At 40.0% G+C, this 17,798-nt stretch overlaps 1 protein-coding gene across 2 annotated transcripts in view; it reads right to left on the bottom strand.

Moving 5' to 3' along the window:
- AOAH (acyloxyacyl hydrolase) overlaps window positions 1–17,798 on the bottom strand; it is a 188,477-nt gene that overhangs the window by 54,865 nt on the left and 115,814 nt on the right. For both annotated transcript variants that reach the window (XM_065939088.1, XM_065939089.1), the window contains one exon: window positions 10,547–10,629. In XM_065939088.1, coding sequence (XP_065795160.1) covers window positions 10,547–10,629 — 83 coding nt within the window. The remainder of the gene's footprint in view (window positions 1–10,546; window positions 10,630–17,798) is intronic.

Raw genomic sequence — 17,798 nt, 5'->3', positions numbered from 1 at the left:
CTCCCAGCAATCTTAATTCCAGTTTGTGCTTCCTCCAGCCCAGCATTTCTCATGATGTACTCTGCATATAAGTTAAATAAGCAGGGTGACAACATAAAGCCTTGGCATACTCCTTTTCCTATTTGGAACCAGTCTGTTGTCCCATGTCCAGTTCTAACTGTTGCTTCCTGACCTGCATACAGGTTTCTCAAGAGGCAGATCAGGTGGTCTGGTATTCCCATCTCTTTCAGAATTTTCCACAGTTTATTGTGATCCACTCAGTCAAAGGCTTTGGCATAGTCAATAAAGTAGAAATAGATGTTTTTCTGGAACTCTCTGGCTTTTCCGATGATCCAGCAGATGTTAGCAATTTGATCTCTGGTCCCTCTGCCTTTTCTAAAACCAGCTTGAACATGTGGAAGTTCACGGTTCATGTATTGCTGAAGCCTGGCTTGGAGAATTTTGAGTGTGTGAGATGAGTGCAATTGTGTGGTAGTTTGAGCATTCTTTGGGATTGCTTTTCTTTGGGATTGGGATGAAAACTGACCTTTTCCAGTCCTGTGGCCACTGCTGAGTTTTCCAAATTTGCTGGCATATTGAGTGCAGCACTTTCAAAGCATCATCTTTTAGGATTTGAAACAGCTCAACTGGAATTCCATCACCTCCACTAGCATTGTTCATAGTGATGCTTCCTAAGGCCCCCTTGACTTCACATTCCAGATGTCTGGCTCTAAGTAAGTGATCACACCATCATGATTATCTGGGTCGTGAAGATCTTTTTTGTACAGTTCTGTGTATTCTTGCCAACTCTTCTTAAGAGCTTCTGCTTCTGTCAGGTCCAGGTGGATATCATTAAAGATCCTCAATTCTAAGAAATGTATTTTAACACATTTGATACTGGGTTGAGAGCTGCAATCTATATGTTGTTGTTTAGTCCCTAAGTCGTGTACAACTCCTTGTGACCCCTCATGGGCTGTAGCCTGCCATATTCCTCTATTCATGGGATTTCCCAGGCAAGAATACTGGAATGGGTTGCCATTTCCTTCTGCAGAGGAGCTTCCTTCTCCAGGAATTGAACCTGCGCCTCCTGCATTGGCAGGCAGATTCTTTACCGCTGAGCCACGAGGGAAGTCACTGTCATTTTCCTCTCCTTAGCACTCCACAGAGCTAACAGTCAGTGGTATCTTAGAATTGAAGAAATACAATATGATACAAAATAATATAATATAATATGTTTTATATAACAAATACTTGCTTTATATTTGTGGGAAGAATTAGGTGAAATATTTTACATAAATTGTTATTGCATTTGGTAAGAGATTAACACCAGCTATTATTTTATCAGTAAGAAAAGGGCTGTTGTCCTTACAACAGAAGATTTGTTCTGTGTAGAATATATATTATAAAAATGTTATTTGTAGGTCATATACTTAGATAAAACTTGTACTGCTTGGGAAATTCTGTAATACTCTAGTTGATTAGAGATGGCACAGGGATGGCAAATAGGTTTAACTTTCTGTGCCAAGTCTAATCTGTTGATGATGACTGTCAGATGTGCTGTACTGTGCGAATCGCTGAGGTGGAATCTGAGTGCAGCAGACAAGAGTGCCAAGGTGTATTAGGAATACTTTCCCCGGGCTTTGGAAGATGGAGTGGCAACACACACACTAAGTGTTTGCCATCTCTGCATTATTGTCACAAAACATTGCTTGGCAGCTCATTAGGCAGTAGCCAGGCCATGGTTTCATTGGAAGGACTGATGCTGAAGCTGAAACTCCAGTACTTTGGCTACCTGATGCACAGAACTGACTCATTGGAAGAGACCCCAATGCTTGGAAAGATTGAAGGTGGGAGGAGAAGGGACAACAGAGGATGAGACGGCTGGATGGCATCACCAACTCAATGGACATTAGTTTGAGTAAGCTCTGGGAGTTGGTGATGGACAGGGAAGCCTGGAGTGCTGCAGTCCAGCACCGTGTCTGGGTCACAAAGAGTTGGACACGAATGAATGATTGAGCTGAACTGAACTGAAGGTCATGGTTTATCAATCAGGAGTTTCGTCAAAATTGTGTGGCAATTGACTGAATCTGGGTCCAAGGTGGAAGGTGAGAACCACACATGGAAGAGGCAAACTCAGAAGACACAGATGTGTGAGACACACGGGAAGTGGATAGAGACTTGGAAGTCATGACACCACTCTGAAAACAAGTTCCTTTTTAAAATGGCTTTGGGAAGATGGCGGAGGAGTAGGACGGAGAGACCACTTTCTCTCCTAGAAATTCATCAAAAAAATAACTGAACGCAGAGCAAACTTCACAAAACAACTTCTGATCGCTAGCTGAGGTCATCAGACGCCCAGAAAAGCAGCCCATTGTCTTCGAAAGGAGGTAGGACAAAATATAAAAGATAAAAAGCGAAACAAAAGAGCTAAGGACGGAGATCCGTCCCGGGAAGGGACTTAATAGAGGACGTTCCCAGACACCGGGAAACCCTCGCACTGGCGGGCCTGGGAGAAGTGTTGGAATCTCAAGAGTTTGAATCTAACTGGGAGGGATAGAATAAATAAAATCCACAGATTACGAGCCTAAAAGCAACTCCCAGCAGAAAAGTACCCCAGACGCCCGCATCCGCCACCAGCAAGTGGGGGCGGAACAGAGAGGGGCAGGCGGCATTACTTGGGGCAGGGTCCGGGCCTGAGCGCCCTGAGGACAATCGGAGGGAGCTTTTGTGAGTTGCCAGCTTGAACTGTGGGAGAGCAAAGAGAGAGAGAAAATTAACCGGCCCGAACACACTGCCGGCCGTTCGCAGAACAAAGGGACCGAGATTCTGGGCGGCCGAAGTCCGCCAGGAGGGTCGCGGCGAAACGGAGGGCGCGGGCGCCTGACCGGCGCGGGCGGGAACTGGGGCTGGGGACGCGGAGGGCAGAGGGCGCGCACGCCCGACTGGCGCCGGCGGGGACTGAGACTGGGACCGCGCAGGGCAGAAGACACGCCGCACCCGGGGAGAGAGCGCCCGTCAAGCGCCTGGCTGCCTGGGCCGCTCGGGCGGCGTGGGCCGGAGCGCGGGCCCAGCTTTGTGTGCCGCGCTTTTGTGAATCGCCCGAGGGCTGGAGCCGCGCGCAGCGTGGCGCGCGCTTCAGACAGAAGAGCCTGGAGCCTGAGCAGCGCAGACCGAGAAAAGAGCGCAAGCCTCTCCCGGGAGAGCCGGCCCCTCCCCACACAGCCCCTCCCCGCACAGCCCCTCCCCGCACGGCCCCTCCCCGCACGGCCCCTCCCCGCACAGCCCCTCCCCACACAGCCCCTCCCCGCACAGCCCCTCCCTGCAGCACGACGGAACTAGCTACCTGAATAAGAATCCACCTCCGCCCCCTGTGTCAGGGCGGAAATTAGGCGCGGAAGAGAGACCGGCAACAGAACCCAAATAAAGGGAACCGCTTCAGAAGGGACCGGTGCAACAGATTAAAATCCCTGAAGAAACCACCGACTGACTACACCGGAAGGGCCTGTAGATATCGAGAAGTGTAAGCTGGAACGAGGAGCTATCTGAAGCTGAGCCGAACCCACACTGACCGCAACAGCTCCAGAGAAATTCCTAGATATATTTTTTCTTTTTCTTTTCTTTTTTTTTTTTTTAAGTAAGGAAAAAAAAAATTTTTTTTTTCTTTTTTCTTGGTTCTCTTTTATTTTCCTTTAAAAATTCCTTATTACTCCCCCATTACTCCTTAAATTTCATAGATTTTTACGATTTTTTTTAATTAGGCAAAACAATTTTTTTTTCTCTTTTTTCTTTTTTTTCTTTTTCTTCTTTTTTTCTGTTCTTTTTTCTTCTTCTCTTCTATTTTCTTTTTCTCTTATTTCTTTTAAAGCCCTCTAGCACTCCTTTTACTACGCCTTAATTTTCATTTTCAATCCACTATAACCTTACAGAAGAAAGGGAAAAAAAAAAAAAAAAAAAAAAAAAGAAGAGAAGCCCTATTTTTATACCAAACTTCATATATATTTCTAAAATTTCTTTTGTGTGTTTTGGTTTTTGTTTTTAATATAGTATTTTTAAGAGTCTAACCTCTACTCTAGATTTTTAATTTTTGTTTTTCAGTATATGGTATAAATTGTGAACATTTAAGAATCCAATATTCAGCTCCCATTTTTATTCACGAATGTGTTGATTATTCTCTCCCAATCTTGACTCTGTTTTCTACCTCAGAACACCTCTATTTCCTCCTTTCCCCTTCTCTTCCCAATCCAATTCTGTGAATCTTTGTGGGTGTCTGGGCTACGGAGAACACTCTGGGATCAGACAACTTCGTAGATCTGTCTCTCTCCTCTTGAGTCCCCCTCTTTCTCCTCCTGCCCATCTCTATCTCCCTCCTCCCTCTCCTCTTCTCCATGTAACTCGGTGAACCTCTCTGGGTATCCCTAACGGGGGAGAAACTTTCCACCATTAACATAGAAGTTTTATTATCAGTGCTGTATAGTTGGAGAAGTCCTGAGACTACAGGAAGAATAAAACTGAAATCCAGAAGCAGGAGACTTAAGCCCAAAACCTGAGAACACCAGAAAACTCCTGACTACATGGATCTTTAAGTAATAAGTGACCGTACAAAAGCCTCCATACCTGCACCGAAACCAACCACCACCCAAGAGCCAATAAGTTTTAGAGCACGACATACCACGCAAATTCTCCAGCAACGCAGGAACATTGCCCTGAACATCAACATACAGACAGCCCAAGGTCACACCTAACACATAGACCCATCTCAAAACTCATTACTGGGCACTCCATTGCTATCCAAAGAGAAGAAATCAAGATCCGCACACCAGAACACTGACGCAAGCTTCGCTAATTAGGAAACCTTGACAAGCCAATCGTCTAACCCCACCCACTGGGTAAAACCTCCACAATAAAAGGAACCACAGACCTGCAGAATACAGAAAGCCCACTCCAGACACAGCAATCTAAACAAGATGAAAAGGCAGAGAAATACCCAACAGGTAAAGGAACATGAAAAAAGCCCACCAAGTCAAACAAAAGAGGAGGAGATAGGGAATCTACCTGAAAAAGAATTTAGAATAATGATAATAAAAATGATCCAAAATCTTGAAAGCAAAATGGAGGTACAGATAAATAGCCTGGAGACAAAGATTGAAAAGATGCAAGAAATGTTTAATAAAGATCTAGAAGAAATAAAAAAGAGTCAATTAAAAATGAATAATGCAATGAATGAGATCAAAAACACTCTGGAGGGAACCAAGAGTAGAATAACGGAGACAGAAGATAGGATAAGTGAGGTAGAAGATAAAATGGTGGAAATAAATGAAGCAGAGAGGAAAAAAGAAAAAAGGATCAAAAGAAATGAGGACAACCTCAGGGACCTCTGGGACAATGTGAAACGCCCCAACATTCGAATCATAGGAGTCCCAGAAGAAGAAGACAAAAAGAAAGGCCATGAGAAAATACTCGAGGAGATAATAGCTGAGAACTTCCCTAAAATGGGGAAGGAAATAGCCACCCAAGTCCAAGAAACCCAGAGAGTCCCAAACAGGATAAACCCAAGGCGAAACACCCCAAGACACATATTAATCAAATTAACAAAGATCAAACACAAAGAACAAATACTAAAAGCAGCAAGGGAGAAACAACAAATAACACACAAAGGGATTCCTATAAGGATAACAGCTGATCTATCAATAGAAACCCTCCAGGCCAGAAGGGAATGGCAGGACATACTGAAAGTAATGAAAGAGAATAACCTACAACCTAGATTACTGTACCCAGCAAGGATCTCATTCAGATATGAAGGAGAATTCAAAAGCTTTACAGACAAGCAAAAGCTGAGAGAATTCAGCACCACCAAACCAGCTCTTCAACAAATGCTAAAGGATCTTCTCTAGACAGGAAATGCAGAAAGGTTGTATAAACGTGAACCCAAAACAACAAAGTAAATGACAACGGGACCACACCTATCAATAATTACCTTAAATGTAAATGGGTTGAATGCCCCAACCAAAAGACAAAGATTGGCTGAATGGATACAAAAACAAGACCCCTATATATGCTGTCTACAAGAGACCCACCTCAAAACAAGGGACACATACAGACTGAAAGTGAAGGGCTGGAAAAAAATATTTCACGCAAACGGAGACCAAAAGAAAGCAGGAGTCGCAATACTCATATCAGATAAAATAGACTTCCAAATAAAGGATGTGAAAAGAGACAAAGAAGGACACTACATAATGATCAAAGGATCAATCCAAGAAGAAGATATAACAATTATAAATATATATGCACCCAACATAGGAGCACCGCAATATGTACGGCAAACACTAACGAGTATGAAAGAGGAAATTAATAGTAACACAATAATAGTGGGAGACTTTAATACCCCACTCACAACCATGGATAGATCAACTAAACAGAAAATCAACAAGGAAACACAAACCTTAAATGATACAATGGACCAGCTAGACCTAATTGATATCTATAGGACATTTCACCCCAAAACAATCAACTTCACCTTTTTCTCAAGTGCACACGGAACCTTCTCCAGAATAGATCACATCCTGGGCCATAAATCTGGTCTTGGAAAATTCAAAAAAATCGAAATCATTCCAGTCATCTTTTCTGACCACAGTGCAGTAAGATTAGATCTCAATTATAGGAAAAAAATTGTTAAAAATTCTAACATATGGAGGCTAAATAACACGCTTCTGAATAACCAACAAATCATAGAAGAAATCAAAAAAGAAATCAAAGTATGTATAGAAATAAATGAAAATGAAAACACAACAACCCAAAACCTATGGGACACTGTAAAAGCAGTGCTAAGGGGAAGGTTCATAGCATTACAGGCACACATCAAGAAACAAGAAAAAAGCCAAATAAATAACCTAACTCTACACCTAAAGCAATTAGAGAAGGAAGAAATGAAGAACCCCAGGGTTAGCAGAAGGAAAGAAATCTTAAAAATTAGAGCAGAAATAAATGCGAAAGAAACTAAAGAGACCATAGCAAAAATCAACAAAGCTAAAAGCTGGTTTTTTGAAAAAATAAACAAAATTGACAAACCATTAGCAAGACTCATTAAGAAACAAAGAGAGAAGAACCAAATTAACAAAATAAGAAATGAAAAGGGTGAGATCACAACAGACAACACTGAAATACAAAGGATCATAAGAGACTACTACCAGCAGCTCTATGCCAATAAAATGGACAACTTGGATGAAATGGACAAATTCTTAGAAAAGTATAACTTTCCAAAACTGAACCAGGAAGAAATAGAAGATCTTAACAGAGTCATCACAAGCAAGGAAATCGAAACTGTAATCAGAAATCTTCCAGCAAACAAAAGCCCAGGACCAGATGGCTTCACAGCTGAATTCTACCAAAAATTTAGAGATGAGCTAACACCTATCTTACTCAAACTCTTCCAGAAAATTGCAGAAGAAGGTAAACTTCCAAACTCATTCTATGAGGCCACCATCACCCTAATTCCAAAACCAGACAAAGATGCCACAAAAAAAGAAAACTACAGGCCAATATCACTGATGAACATAGATGCAAAAATCCTTAACAAAATTCTAGCAAACAGAATCCAACAACATATTAAAAAAATCATACACCATGACCAAGTGGGCTTTATCCCAGGAATGCAAGGATTCTTTAATATCCGCAAATCAATCAACGTAATACACCACATTAACAAATTGAGAGATAAAAACCATATGATTATCTCAATAGATGCAGAGAAAGCCTTTGACAAAATTCAACACTCATTTATGATTAAAACTCTCCAGAAAGCAGGAATAGAAGGAACATACCTCAACATAATAAAAGCTATATATGACAAACCCACAGCAAGCATCACCCTCAATGGTGAAAAATTGAAAGCATTTCCTCTGAAATCAGGAACAAGACAAGGATGCCCACTCTCACCCCTACTATTCAACATAGTGTTGGAAGTTTTGGCCACAGCAATCAGAGCAGAAAAAGACATAAAAGGAATCCAGATAGGAAAAGAAGAAGTGAAACTCTCGCTGTTTGCAGATGACATGATCCTCTACATAGAAAACCCTAAAGACTCTTCCAGAAAATTACTAGAGCTAATCAATGAATATAGTAAAGTTGCAGGATATAAAATTAACACACAGAAATCCCTTGCATTCCTATACACTAACAATGAAAAAACAGAAAGAGAAATTAAGGAAACAATACCATTCACCATTGCAACAAAAAGAATAAAATACTTAGGAGTATATCTACCTAAAGAAACAAAAGACCTATACCTAGAAAACTATAAAACACTGATGAAAGAAATCAAAGAGGACACAAACAGATGGAGAAACATACCGTGTTCATGGATTGGAAGAATCAATATTGTCAAAATGGCTATTCTACCCAAAGCAATCTATAGATTCAATGCAATCCCTATCAAGCTACCAACGGTATTTTTCACAGAACTAGAACAAATAATTTCACAATTTGTATGGAAATACAAAAAACCTCGAATAGCCAAAGTAATCTTGAGAAAGAAGAATGGAACTGGAGGAATCAACCTGCCTGACTTCAGACTCTACTACAAAGCCACAGTCATCAAGACAGTATGGTACTGGCACAAAGACAGAAATATAGATCAATGGAACAGAATAGAAAGCCCAGAGATAAATCCACGAACCTATGGACACCTCATCTTTGACAAAGGAGGCAAGGATATACAATGGAAAAAAGACAATCTCTTTAACAAGTGGTGCTGGGAAAACTGGTCAACCACTTGTAAAAGAATGAAACTAGAACACTTTCTAACACCATACACAAAAATAAACTCAAAATGGATTAAAGATCTAAATGTAAGACCAGAAACTATAAAACTCCTAGAGGAGAACATAGGCAAAACACTCTCCGACATAAATCACAGCAAGATCTTCTATGACCCACCTCCCAGAATATTGGAAATAAAAGCAAAAATAAACAAATGGGACCTAATGAAAATTAAAAGCTTTTGCACAACAAAGGAAACTATAAGTAAGGTGAAAAGACAGCCCTCAGATTGGGAGAAAATAATAACAAATGAGGAAACAGACAAAGGATTAATCTCAAAAATATACAAGCAACTCCTGAAGCTCAATTCCAGAAAAATAAACGACCCAATCAAAAAATGGGCCAAAGAACTAAACAGACATTTCTCCAAAGAAGACATACAGATGGCTAACAAACACATGAAAAGATGCTCAACATCACTCATCATCAGAGAAATGCAAATCAAAACCACAATGAGGTACCATTACACGCCAGTCAGGATGGCTGCTATCCAAAAGTCTACAAGCAATAAATGCTGGAGAGGGTGTGGAGAAAAGGGAACCCTCTTACACTGTTGGTGGGAATGCAAACTAGTACAGCCACTATGGAAAACAGTGTGGAGATTTCTTAAAAAACTGGAAATAGAACTGCCATATGACCCAGCAATACCACTTCTAGGCATACACACTGAGGAATCCAGATCTGAAAGAGACACGTGCACCCCAATGTTCATCGCAGCACTGTTTATAATAGCCAGGACATGGAAGCAACCCAGATGCCCATCAACAGATGAATGGATAAGGAAGCTGTGGTACATATACACCATGGAATATTACTCAGCCGTTAAAAAGAATTCATTTGAATCAGTTCTAATGAGATGGATGAAACTGGAGCCCATTATACAGAGTGAAGTAAGCCAGAAAGATAAAGAACATTACAGTATACTAACACATATATACGGAATTTAGATAGATGGTGGCGATAACCCTATATGCAAAACAGAAAAAGAGACACAGAAGTACAGAACAGACTTTTGAACTCTGGGGGAGAACGTGAGGGTGGGATGTTTTGAAAGAACAGCATGTATACTATCTATGGTGAAACGGACCACCAGCCCAGGTGGGATACATGAGTCAGGTGCTCGGGCCTGGTGCACTGGGAGGACCCTGAGGAGTCGGGTGGGGAGGGAGGTGGGAGGGGGGATCGGGTTGGGGAATACGTGTAACTATATGGCTGATTCATGTCAATGTATGACAAAACCCACTGAAACGTTGTAAAGTGATTGGCCTCCAACTAATAAAATAATATTTAAAAAAAAAAAAAATAAATAAAATGGCTTTGGGGGATTTCAGCCACAAACTCTTAGCTCTTTTTCTTAAAACCCCAAGACCGGTAGAAATGTGGGTGATGCTGCACCATAGGGAAAGCAGAGTCTTTGCAATGACCTGGATCTCAATCAGCCCTTGTTCCGGTAATGCTCACTCAGTTCTTGCCTCCTGAACCTTGAAGTCCTCACTCTGGCCTTTCTGGAACTTTGCCGCTGGATGACTGAGACGCCCCTGCAGTCTTTGCCTTGACTGCATCTTGTCTCGTTCTCTTTTGCCGTGGGTGAAAGGCTTTGAACCCAAGGCCCCTTCTCAGAAAAGGCAATGGTAGTAGAAAGGGAATTTGTTCATTTTAGTCTTCTTATCTAATTCTCTGCTTTTGGGTACTCATGAGATAAAACTAATCATTACAGGCACATTGGTGAAGATTTAAACGGAACACTACATACCATTTTTGGAAATATTCTGATAGTCCCTGTGATTGCAGTGGTTTCTTTTCCGTAAACGAAGGTAAATAGAGTTTTCTTTAATTCTGGAAGAAACATATATGTGTATATTTAATTTCAGGACATTTACATGATAGAGTTCAAAGAAGCATGTTTTTATTGTGACTTTTTAAAATGTGAAAATGAACTCAGAAAATCAAATATCTGCAGACACATTTTCTCTAAACTATCAATACATCACTAGGAATTGTTACAAGAACAGTTCTACAAAATGGGTTGCATTGATGTGATAAGATCAAATTTCTTCATTTTTTTAATGAAGACTTCCAATCATCCCTTTCTAACCTTTTAACCAAGAGCTGTTGTAAATCTCTTGAGCAATTGATCGTTTTTACCAGCTTGATTACTTCAAACCTGACCATGTTCCCGTTCTTCTTTTGGTTGTTGTGAAGCTGTGGCAGATGCTCTTGTGGTCTTTCAGATTCCTTTCTCCCCCTTCTCCCATTTTACTTTTTAATTTGTTTTAATTTAATTAAAAAAACTTTTTGGCTGTGCCATGTGGCACATGGGATCCCCGTTCCCCAACCAGGGGTCAAACCTGCATCCCCTACATGGGGAGTGGGGAGTCTTAACTGGACCACCAGGGAAGTTCCCCCCACCTTCATCTCTTTCAGTAGAAGTTTTAGTAGGACTCGTGTCTGCTCCCCGAATGATGATGGCTTTACTCATCTTTACCTGCAGCTAGGAGTGTCCACCTCACTAAGCTTTGGACCATGAGATGGAAGCGGAATTCTCCAGGGACACTTTCTGGGAATGCATCTCCGGAAACAACTGGTGACCTTGCTTAGTGCTTTTCCTTCCTTCTGCTGCCCACAATAGGATAGCTGCTATTTCGGACTACGGGGATAAGTTCTACACTGAGAAGGCAGAGGGGTGAGAGCTGAGCTCCCATATCGAACCTGGATTGCATATGTGAGAGAAATAAACTCCTCTGTTATCTTATTTAAATTCCCAGACATTGAGTTTCTCTGTTACTTATAGCCGAATCTATTGGGCTAGCCCAAGAGTTTGTTTGGGTTTTTCCATAATCTCTTATGTAACATTCAATAATAGTAATGGACACAGAACTTAGAGACGAATATTCAACCAGTAGCAGGCTATAACTGCACATATTTTAAGTCACTCCCTTGCCTCTTCTTTGTCCCATCTTTGATTTTCTATCTTCTTTTGCCAAATTTTAATTTAATTTAAATGCAATTTAATGTTATGTTCTCCATACTTTCATAGGCTTCCTAAAATCCTTTTTGAAATAAGACCAGGTATAAACTAATGAATAATAATTAAACTCAGACATTTTTGCTTATCTTCTCATTAAAATAGACTTCCTGTCTCACAACCTTACATAAATCACCATTTATTTTTTTTTTTTTTTTTTTTTTTTTTTTAATATTATTTTATTAGTTGGAGGCCAATCACTTTACAACATTTCAGTGGGTTTTGTCATACATTGACATGAATCAGCCATATAGTTACATGTATTCCCCATCCCGATCCCCCCTCCCACCTCCCTCCCCACCCGACTCCTCAGGGTCCTCCCAGTGCACCAGGCCCGAGCACCTGACTCATGTATCCCACCTGGGCTGGTGGTCCGTTTCACCATAGATAATATACATGCTGTTCTTTCAAAACATCCCACCCTCACGTTCTCCCCCAGAGTTCAAAAGTCTGTTCTGTATTTCTGTGTCTCTTTTTCTGTTTTGCATATAGGGTTATCGCCACCATCTATCTAAATTCCGTATATATGTGTTAGTATACTGTAATGTTCTTTATCTTTCTGACTTACTTCACTCTGTATAATGGGCTCCAGTTTCATCCATCTCATTAGAACTGATTCAAATGAATTCTTTTTAACGGCTGAGTAATATTCCATGGTGTATATGTACCACAGCTTCCTTATCCATTCATCTGCTGATGGGCATCTAGGTTGCTTCCATGTCCTGGCTATTATAAACAGTGCTGCGATGAACATTGGGGTGCACGTGTCTCTTTCAGATCTGGATTCCTCAGTGTGTATGCCCAGAAGTGGTATTGCTGGGTCATATGGCAGTTCTATTTCCAGTTTTTTAAGAAATCTCCACACTGTTTTCCATAGTGGCTGTACTAGTTTGCATTCCCACCAACAGTGTAAGAGGGTTCCCTTTTCTCCACACCCTCTCCAGCATTTATTGCTTGTAGACTTTTGGATAGCAGCCATCCTGACTGGCGTGTAATGGTACCTCATTGTGGTTTTGATTTGCATTTCTCTGATGATGAGTGATGTTGAGCATCTTTTCATGTGTTTGTTAGCCATCTGTATGTCTTCTTTGGAGAAATGTCTGTTTAGTTCTTTGGCCCATTTTTTGATTGGGTCGTTTATTTTTCTGGAATTGAGCTTCAGGAGTTGCTTGTATATTTTTGAGATTAATCCTTTGTCTGTTTCCTCATTTGTTATTATTTTCTCCCAATCTGAGGGCTGTCTTTTCACCTTACTTATAGTTTCCTTTGTTGTGCAAAAGCTTTTAATTTTCATTAAGTCCCATTTGTTTATTTTTGCTTTTATTTCCAATATTCTGGGAGGTGGGTCATAGAAGATCTTGCTGTGATTTATGTCGGAGAGTGTTTTGCCTATGTTCTCCTCTAGGAGTTTTATAGTTTCTGGTCTTACATTTAGATCTTTAATCCATTTTGAGTTTATTTTTGTGTATGGTGTTAGGAAGTGTTCTAGTTTCATTCTTTTACAAGTGGTTAACCAGTTTTCCCAGCACCACTTGTTAAAGAGATTGTCTTTTTTCCATTGTATATCCTTGCCTCCTTTGTCAAAGATAAGCTGTCCATAGGTTCGTGGATTTATCTCTGGGCTTTCTATTCTGTTCCATTGATCTATATTTCTGTCTTTGTGCCAGTACCATACTGTCTTGATGACTGTGGCTTTGTAGTAGAGTCTGAAGTCAGGCAGGTTGCATAAATCACCATTTATTTTTAAGTGTTATATAAGTTTCACTCATTGTATTAGAGTGCTTGCCAACTGTTTCAGTGCTTCAGACAGGTAAGCATGTATCAGGTTTGGGATACATATTTGTATCCCAAATATATACATATTTGGAATGCACTGCAGGTAGTGTTCTTTCTGAAGTCTAGAAAACTAATGATAATAGAAAACAAACTTGTGGTTATCAAAGGAGAAAGGGGAAGGGGAATAAAATAGGGGTTTAGTATTAACACATACACACTGTTGTATATAAAATAGATAATGGAACAGGACCTGGAGTATAGCCCAGGGGACCATACCCAATACACTATATTCAATATTCTGCAATAATTTATAAGGGAAAAGAATCTGAAAAAGAATAGTTTTGCTATACATGTGAAGTTGATACAACATTGTAATCAACTGAATAGGTTTGCTATACATGTGAAGTTGATACAACATTGTAATCAACTATAATAAAAACTCCAAATCCGTGCCCCACACGCCTCGCTAAATCTTAATGGCATATATGTGTTAGTCGCTCTGTCCTGTTCTACTTTTTGTAATCCCATAGATTGTGGCCCGCCAGGCTTCTCTGTCCATGGGGATTCTCCAGGCAAGAATATTGTAGTGGATTGCCATGCCCTCCCTCCAACGGATTTTCTTGACCAGGGTTTCTTGGTCAATTCAGGATTTCCTGTGTTGCAGGCGGATTCTTTACCATCTGAGACACCAGGGAAGCCCTGAAATCCTAATAACATTTCTTAATGTTAATAGAAGACCAAGATCTCTGAGCAATACTTTAATTATAGGATTTTTGCTTTGTGGTAGAGTTTTGAGGTAAGTGACTTATTTTACCTTTCTAATATCAAAGTCACCCATGCATATAGTTTTCAAAATCAATTCATTTTACCTGAGTGATGTTTATTGAGCCTTATTGTGTTCTAGGCACTGTTCTAGGCATCTGGATTATACTGGTAAGTGAAAAAGACAAAGACCCCTGCCCCTGTATCACTGAAATTCTGGGAGGGGAAAAAACCCCACTAAACATCATGCATAAGCAAATTATAGAGGATGCTAGAATGCAGTAATTGCTATTAAAAAAAAGAGGAGACATGGGAACTAGGATTAGAGTTGTCAGAGCAAGCAGTATTGAAAAAATGAATGTGAGCAAAGACTTGAAGTTGTGGAACAAAATAGTTGAACTATATTTAATCTACAAGCCTTGCAGTGGTAAACAGCAATCTCACACTCCCCATCCTGCCTGTTTCTCCATTTCAAGAGGCAGTTAATTTCAACCTTATTTGGCTGAGCCTTTAAAAAATTTTTTAAAAATTTGGGTCTTTGTAACTGTGTTCAGACTTTCTCCAGTTGCAGCCAGTGGGGGCTACTCTTTGTTGTGGAGCATAGGATGTAGACGCATGAGCTTCAGTAGTTTTAGCTCCGCGGGCTCTGTAGCTGTGGCACAGGGGCTTAGCTGCTCCATAACGTGTGGAATCTTCCCAGAAAAGGGATTGAACACATGTGGCCTGCATTGGCAGGTGGATTCTTATCCATTGTACCGCCAGGGAAGTCCCTGGCTGAGTATTTTTGTATTTTCTTCCTTATTTCTAAATAAAATACTTTCAAGGCTACTTCTTGATTTTTAGCCTTTGGCATTATCTACTCACCTCTCACTATCAAGAAGAAGCTTTAGCTATTTATAACAGATCTATGGTTGCTTTTTCTTCTCTTCACAATTCTTTTATTTCCCTGGAGTTAATAGCTGCTTTTGTTTCTCTGCTTAAAGTTCTGAAGTATTTAACATCAATTTACTCTTAAATCTTTTTATAAATGTTTGAACTCCTTTCAATATGCTCTGATGTATCATATAGTTTAGTAATTTCATCTTCTTGTGGAATTCTCTCCTGAAACCTCTTGATCTGCTTAATTTGGATTTGTTACTCTGTCACCCTTGTTTGTAGCACATGTCCTGGGAGCTGCCTTCTTCATCTTCCTGGGAATTTTCTTCACTTCTTTCTGATTTATTGGATATCTCACTTCCTGGAAGGCCACATTTTTCTTGTTTTTGATGGAGTATATTTTTAAATATTATATTTGAAGGTTATATGGGAAGTAACATTATTATTAGCATTTGTCTATCTGAAACTGTTTTTACTTCTTGACTTGGTGAGGTGTAGGGTGGTGAGGTATTGCTGGTGACGTGGAGGGTGGGCCCAGAATCACAGCCTGTCACACCATAAGTATAAACAAAAATAGGGTTAATAGGACTTATTGGGGGAAAAACTCAAATAAAGAAGTAGCAGTGTTCATTTGGTTTCTGAACTCTCACTATCTCATAAAAAGGTGTCTCAGACAGTACAGAGCTAGACTAGCACATCTGTATATTCTTACAGAAAGAAAACTCTTGAGTATATAAGTCACTATGTAATAGTAGTAATAATAGATTTCTGGGAAAGGTAATTGTTTTGTTGAAAAGGAGGCGTCCCTTGACTTCTTGCTAAGCTACCAATAGGAAGAAGGCAACGGGCCTCTAGGACCATCAGAGTGCTCATTGGCCAATGTGGTAGATTTAAGAATGGCTTCATATCTTTGACAATCCTACCCTTAAATCTTGGCTGTCTTGTTTCTTCTTTCACCAATAAGATATGGTGGAAGTGACACTATGCCAGTTTTGGCTTGGCTTTTAATATTCTTGGCAACTCTGGTCTCTTAGAGCCCTGGTCCTCCATCTGAGAAATCTATCTTTCTGAAGACATCATGTAAAAAAGCCTTACAGTGGAAGCAACCAAGATGTCCTTCAAAAGGTGAATAGACAAATGAACCAGGTATATCCATACAATAGACTATTAGTCACAATACAAAGAAGTGAGCTGTCATGGCATGAAAAGACAGAGATAACTTAAGTGCATATTGCTAAGTAAAAGAAGCCAATCTGAAAAGGCTACATACTACATAATTCCAACTATGTGACATTCTGGAAAAGGCAAAATATAGAGACAGTAAAAAAAAAAAATTGGTGGCTTCCAGGGGTTATGAGGAGGGAGGGGAAGATTAACAGGTAGAGCACAGGGGCTTTTTAGGGCAGTGAAACTAATCTGTATAATACTGTATTGGGGAATATATGTCATTACACATTTGTCAAACCTCATAGAAAGCACAAAGAGAAAACCCTAATATAAACTATGGACTTCAGTTAATAATACTGTATCAATGTTGACTCTTCATTTATAACATATGTACCATACTAATGCAGCTTGTTAATAATTGGGGGAGTTGAGAAGATGAGGCATACATGGGAACTCTCAGTACTTTCTGCTCAATTTTTCTGTAAACTTAAAATTGCTAAAAAATTAAAGTCTATTAAAAAAAAAAAAAAAAGCCCTACCTGGAAAGGAAGAGAGGCCCAGGTAAACCCAGCTTCCTGGTCACCCCTCCTCAGGCACTCTTTACATGAGTGAAGCCATCTTGGGCCCTCCAGCCCAGCACTACATGAATATCATCAAGTGTCTGTGGTCAGTGCCACATGGAGAGGAAGAATTGGCCAGTCAAGTTCTGCCTGAATTACTGAATTTCTCACAGTGCCAAACTGTGAGATATAATAATGACTTGTTTTAAGCCACTGAAGTTTGGGGTACTTTGTTACACAATAATAGATATCCAGAAAGGATGCTTATAGAATTCTAGGTTAATTTCATTTTCCCTCAGAAGTTTGAAGGAATCAATTCATTGGCTCCTGGCCTCCTAGTGTTATTGTCTGAAGTTATTCTGTGTCGCAATCCTTTAAGAATTTGAGTAGCGTCTATTCTAAGTGTTCTGAAGTGTCGTGATGATGGGCTCGGCGTGGCTTTATTTTCATTCAGTGTTAGACATTTGATGGATCCTTTCAACCTGGAAATTCATGTCACTCAGTTCTGAGATATGTTCTTGAATTATCCCACTGATGATGTCTTTCTTTCTTAGAACTCCTGTTATTTGGGTATTGGGTCACCTAGTCTGGTTCTCTGATTTTCCTAGTTTTTCTGTCCTATTTTCTATCTCTTTGCCTTCTACTCTATTTTCTGGATAATATCCTCAACTTGATTTTTTTTCAATACATCTATGAAAATCTTCCGATATCACTAGTATAATTTATCTTTTTTGTTACCTGAATTAATATCTTCTCTTGTCTTTTTGAAGATATTCATTTTAATTACTTTTATAAGTGGGATGTTGTTGTTGCTGTTCAGACACCAAATCAGGTTTGAC

The sequence above is a fragment of the Muntiacus reevesi genome, chromosome 6, assembly GCF_963930625.1.
Source record: "Muntiacus reevesi chromosome 6, mMunRee1.1, whole genome shotgun sequence".
NCBI classification, from domain to species: Eukaryota; Metazoa; Chordata; class Mammalia; order Artiodactyla; family Cervidae; genus Muntiacus; species Muntiacus reevesi.
This window is presented reverse-complemented; position numbering and strand designations above follow the sequence as displayed.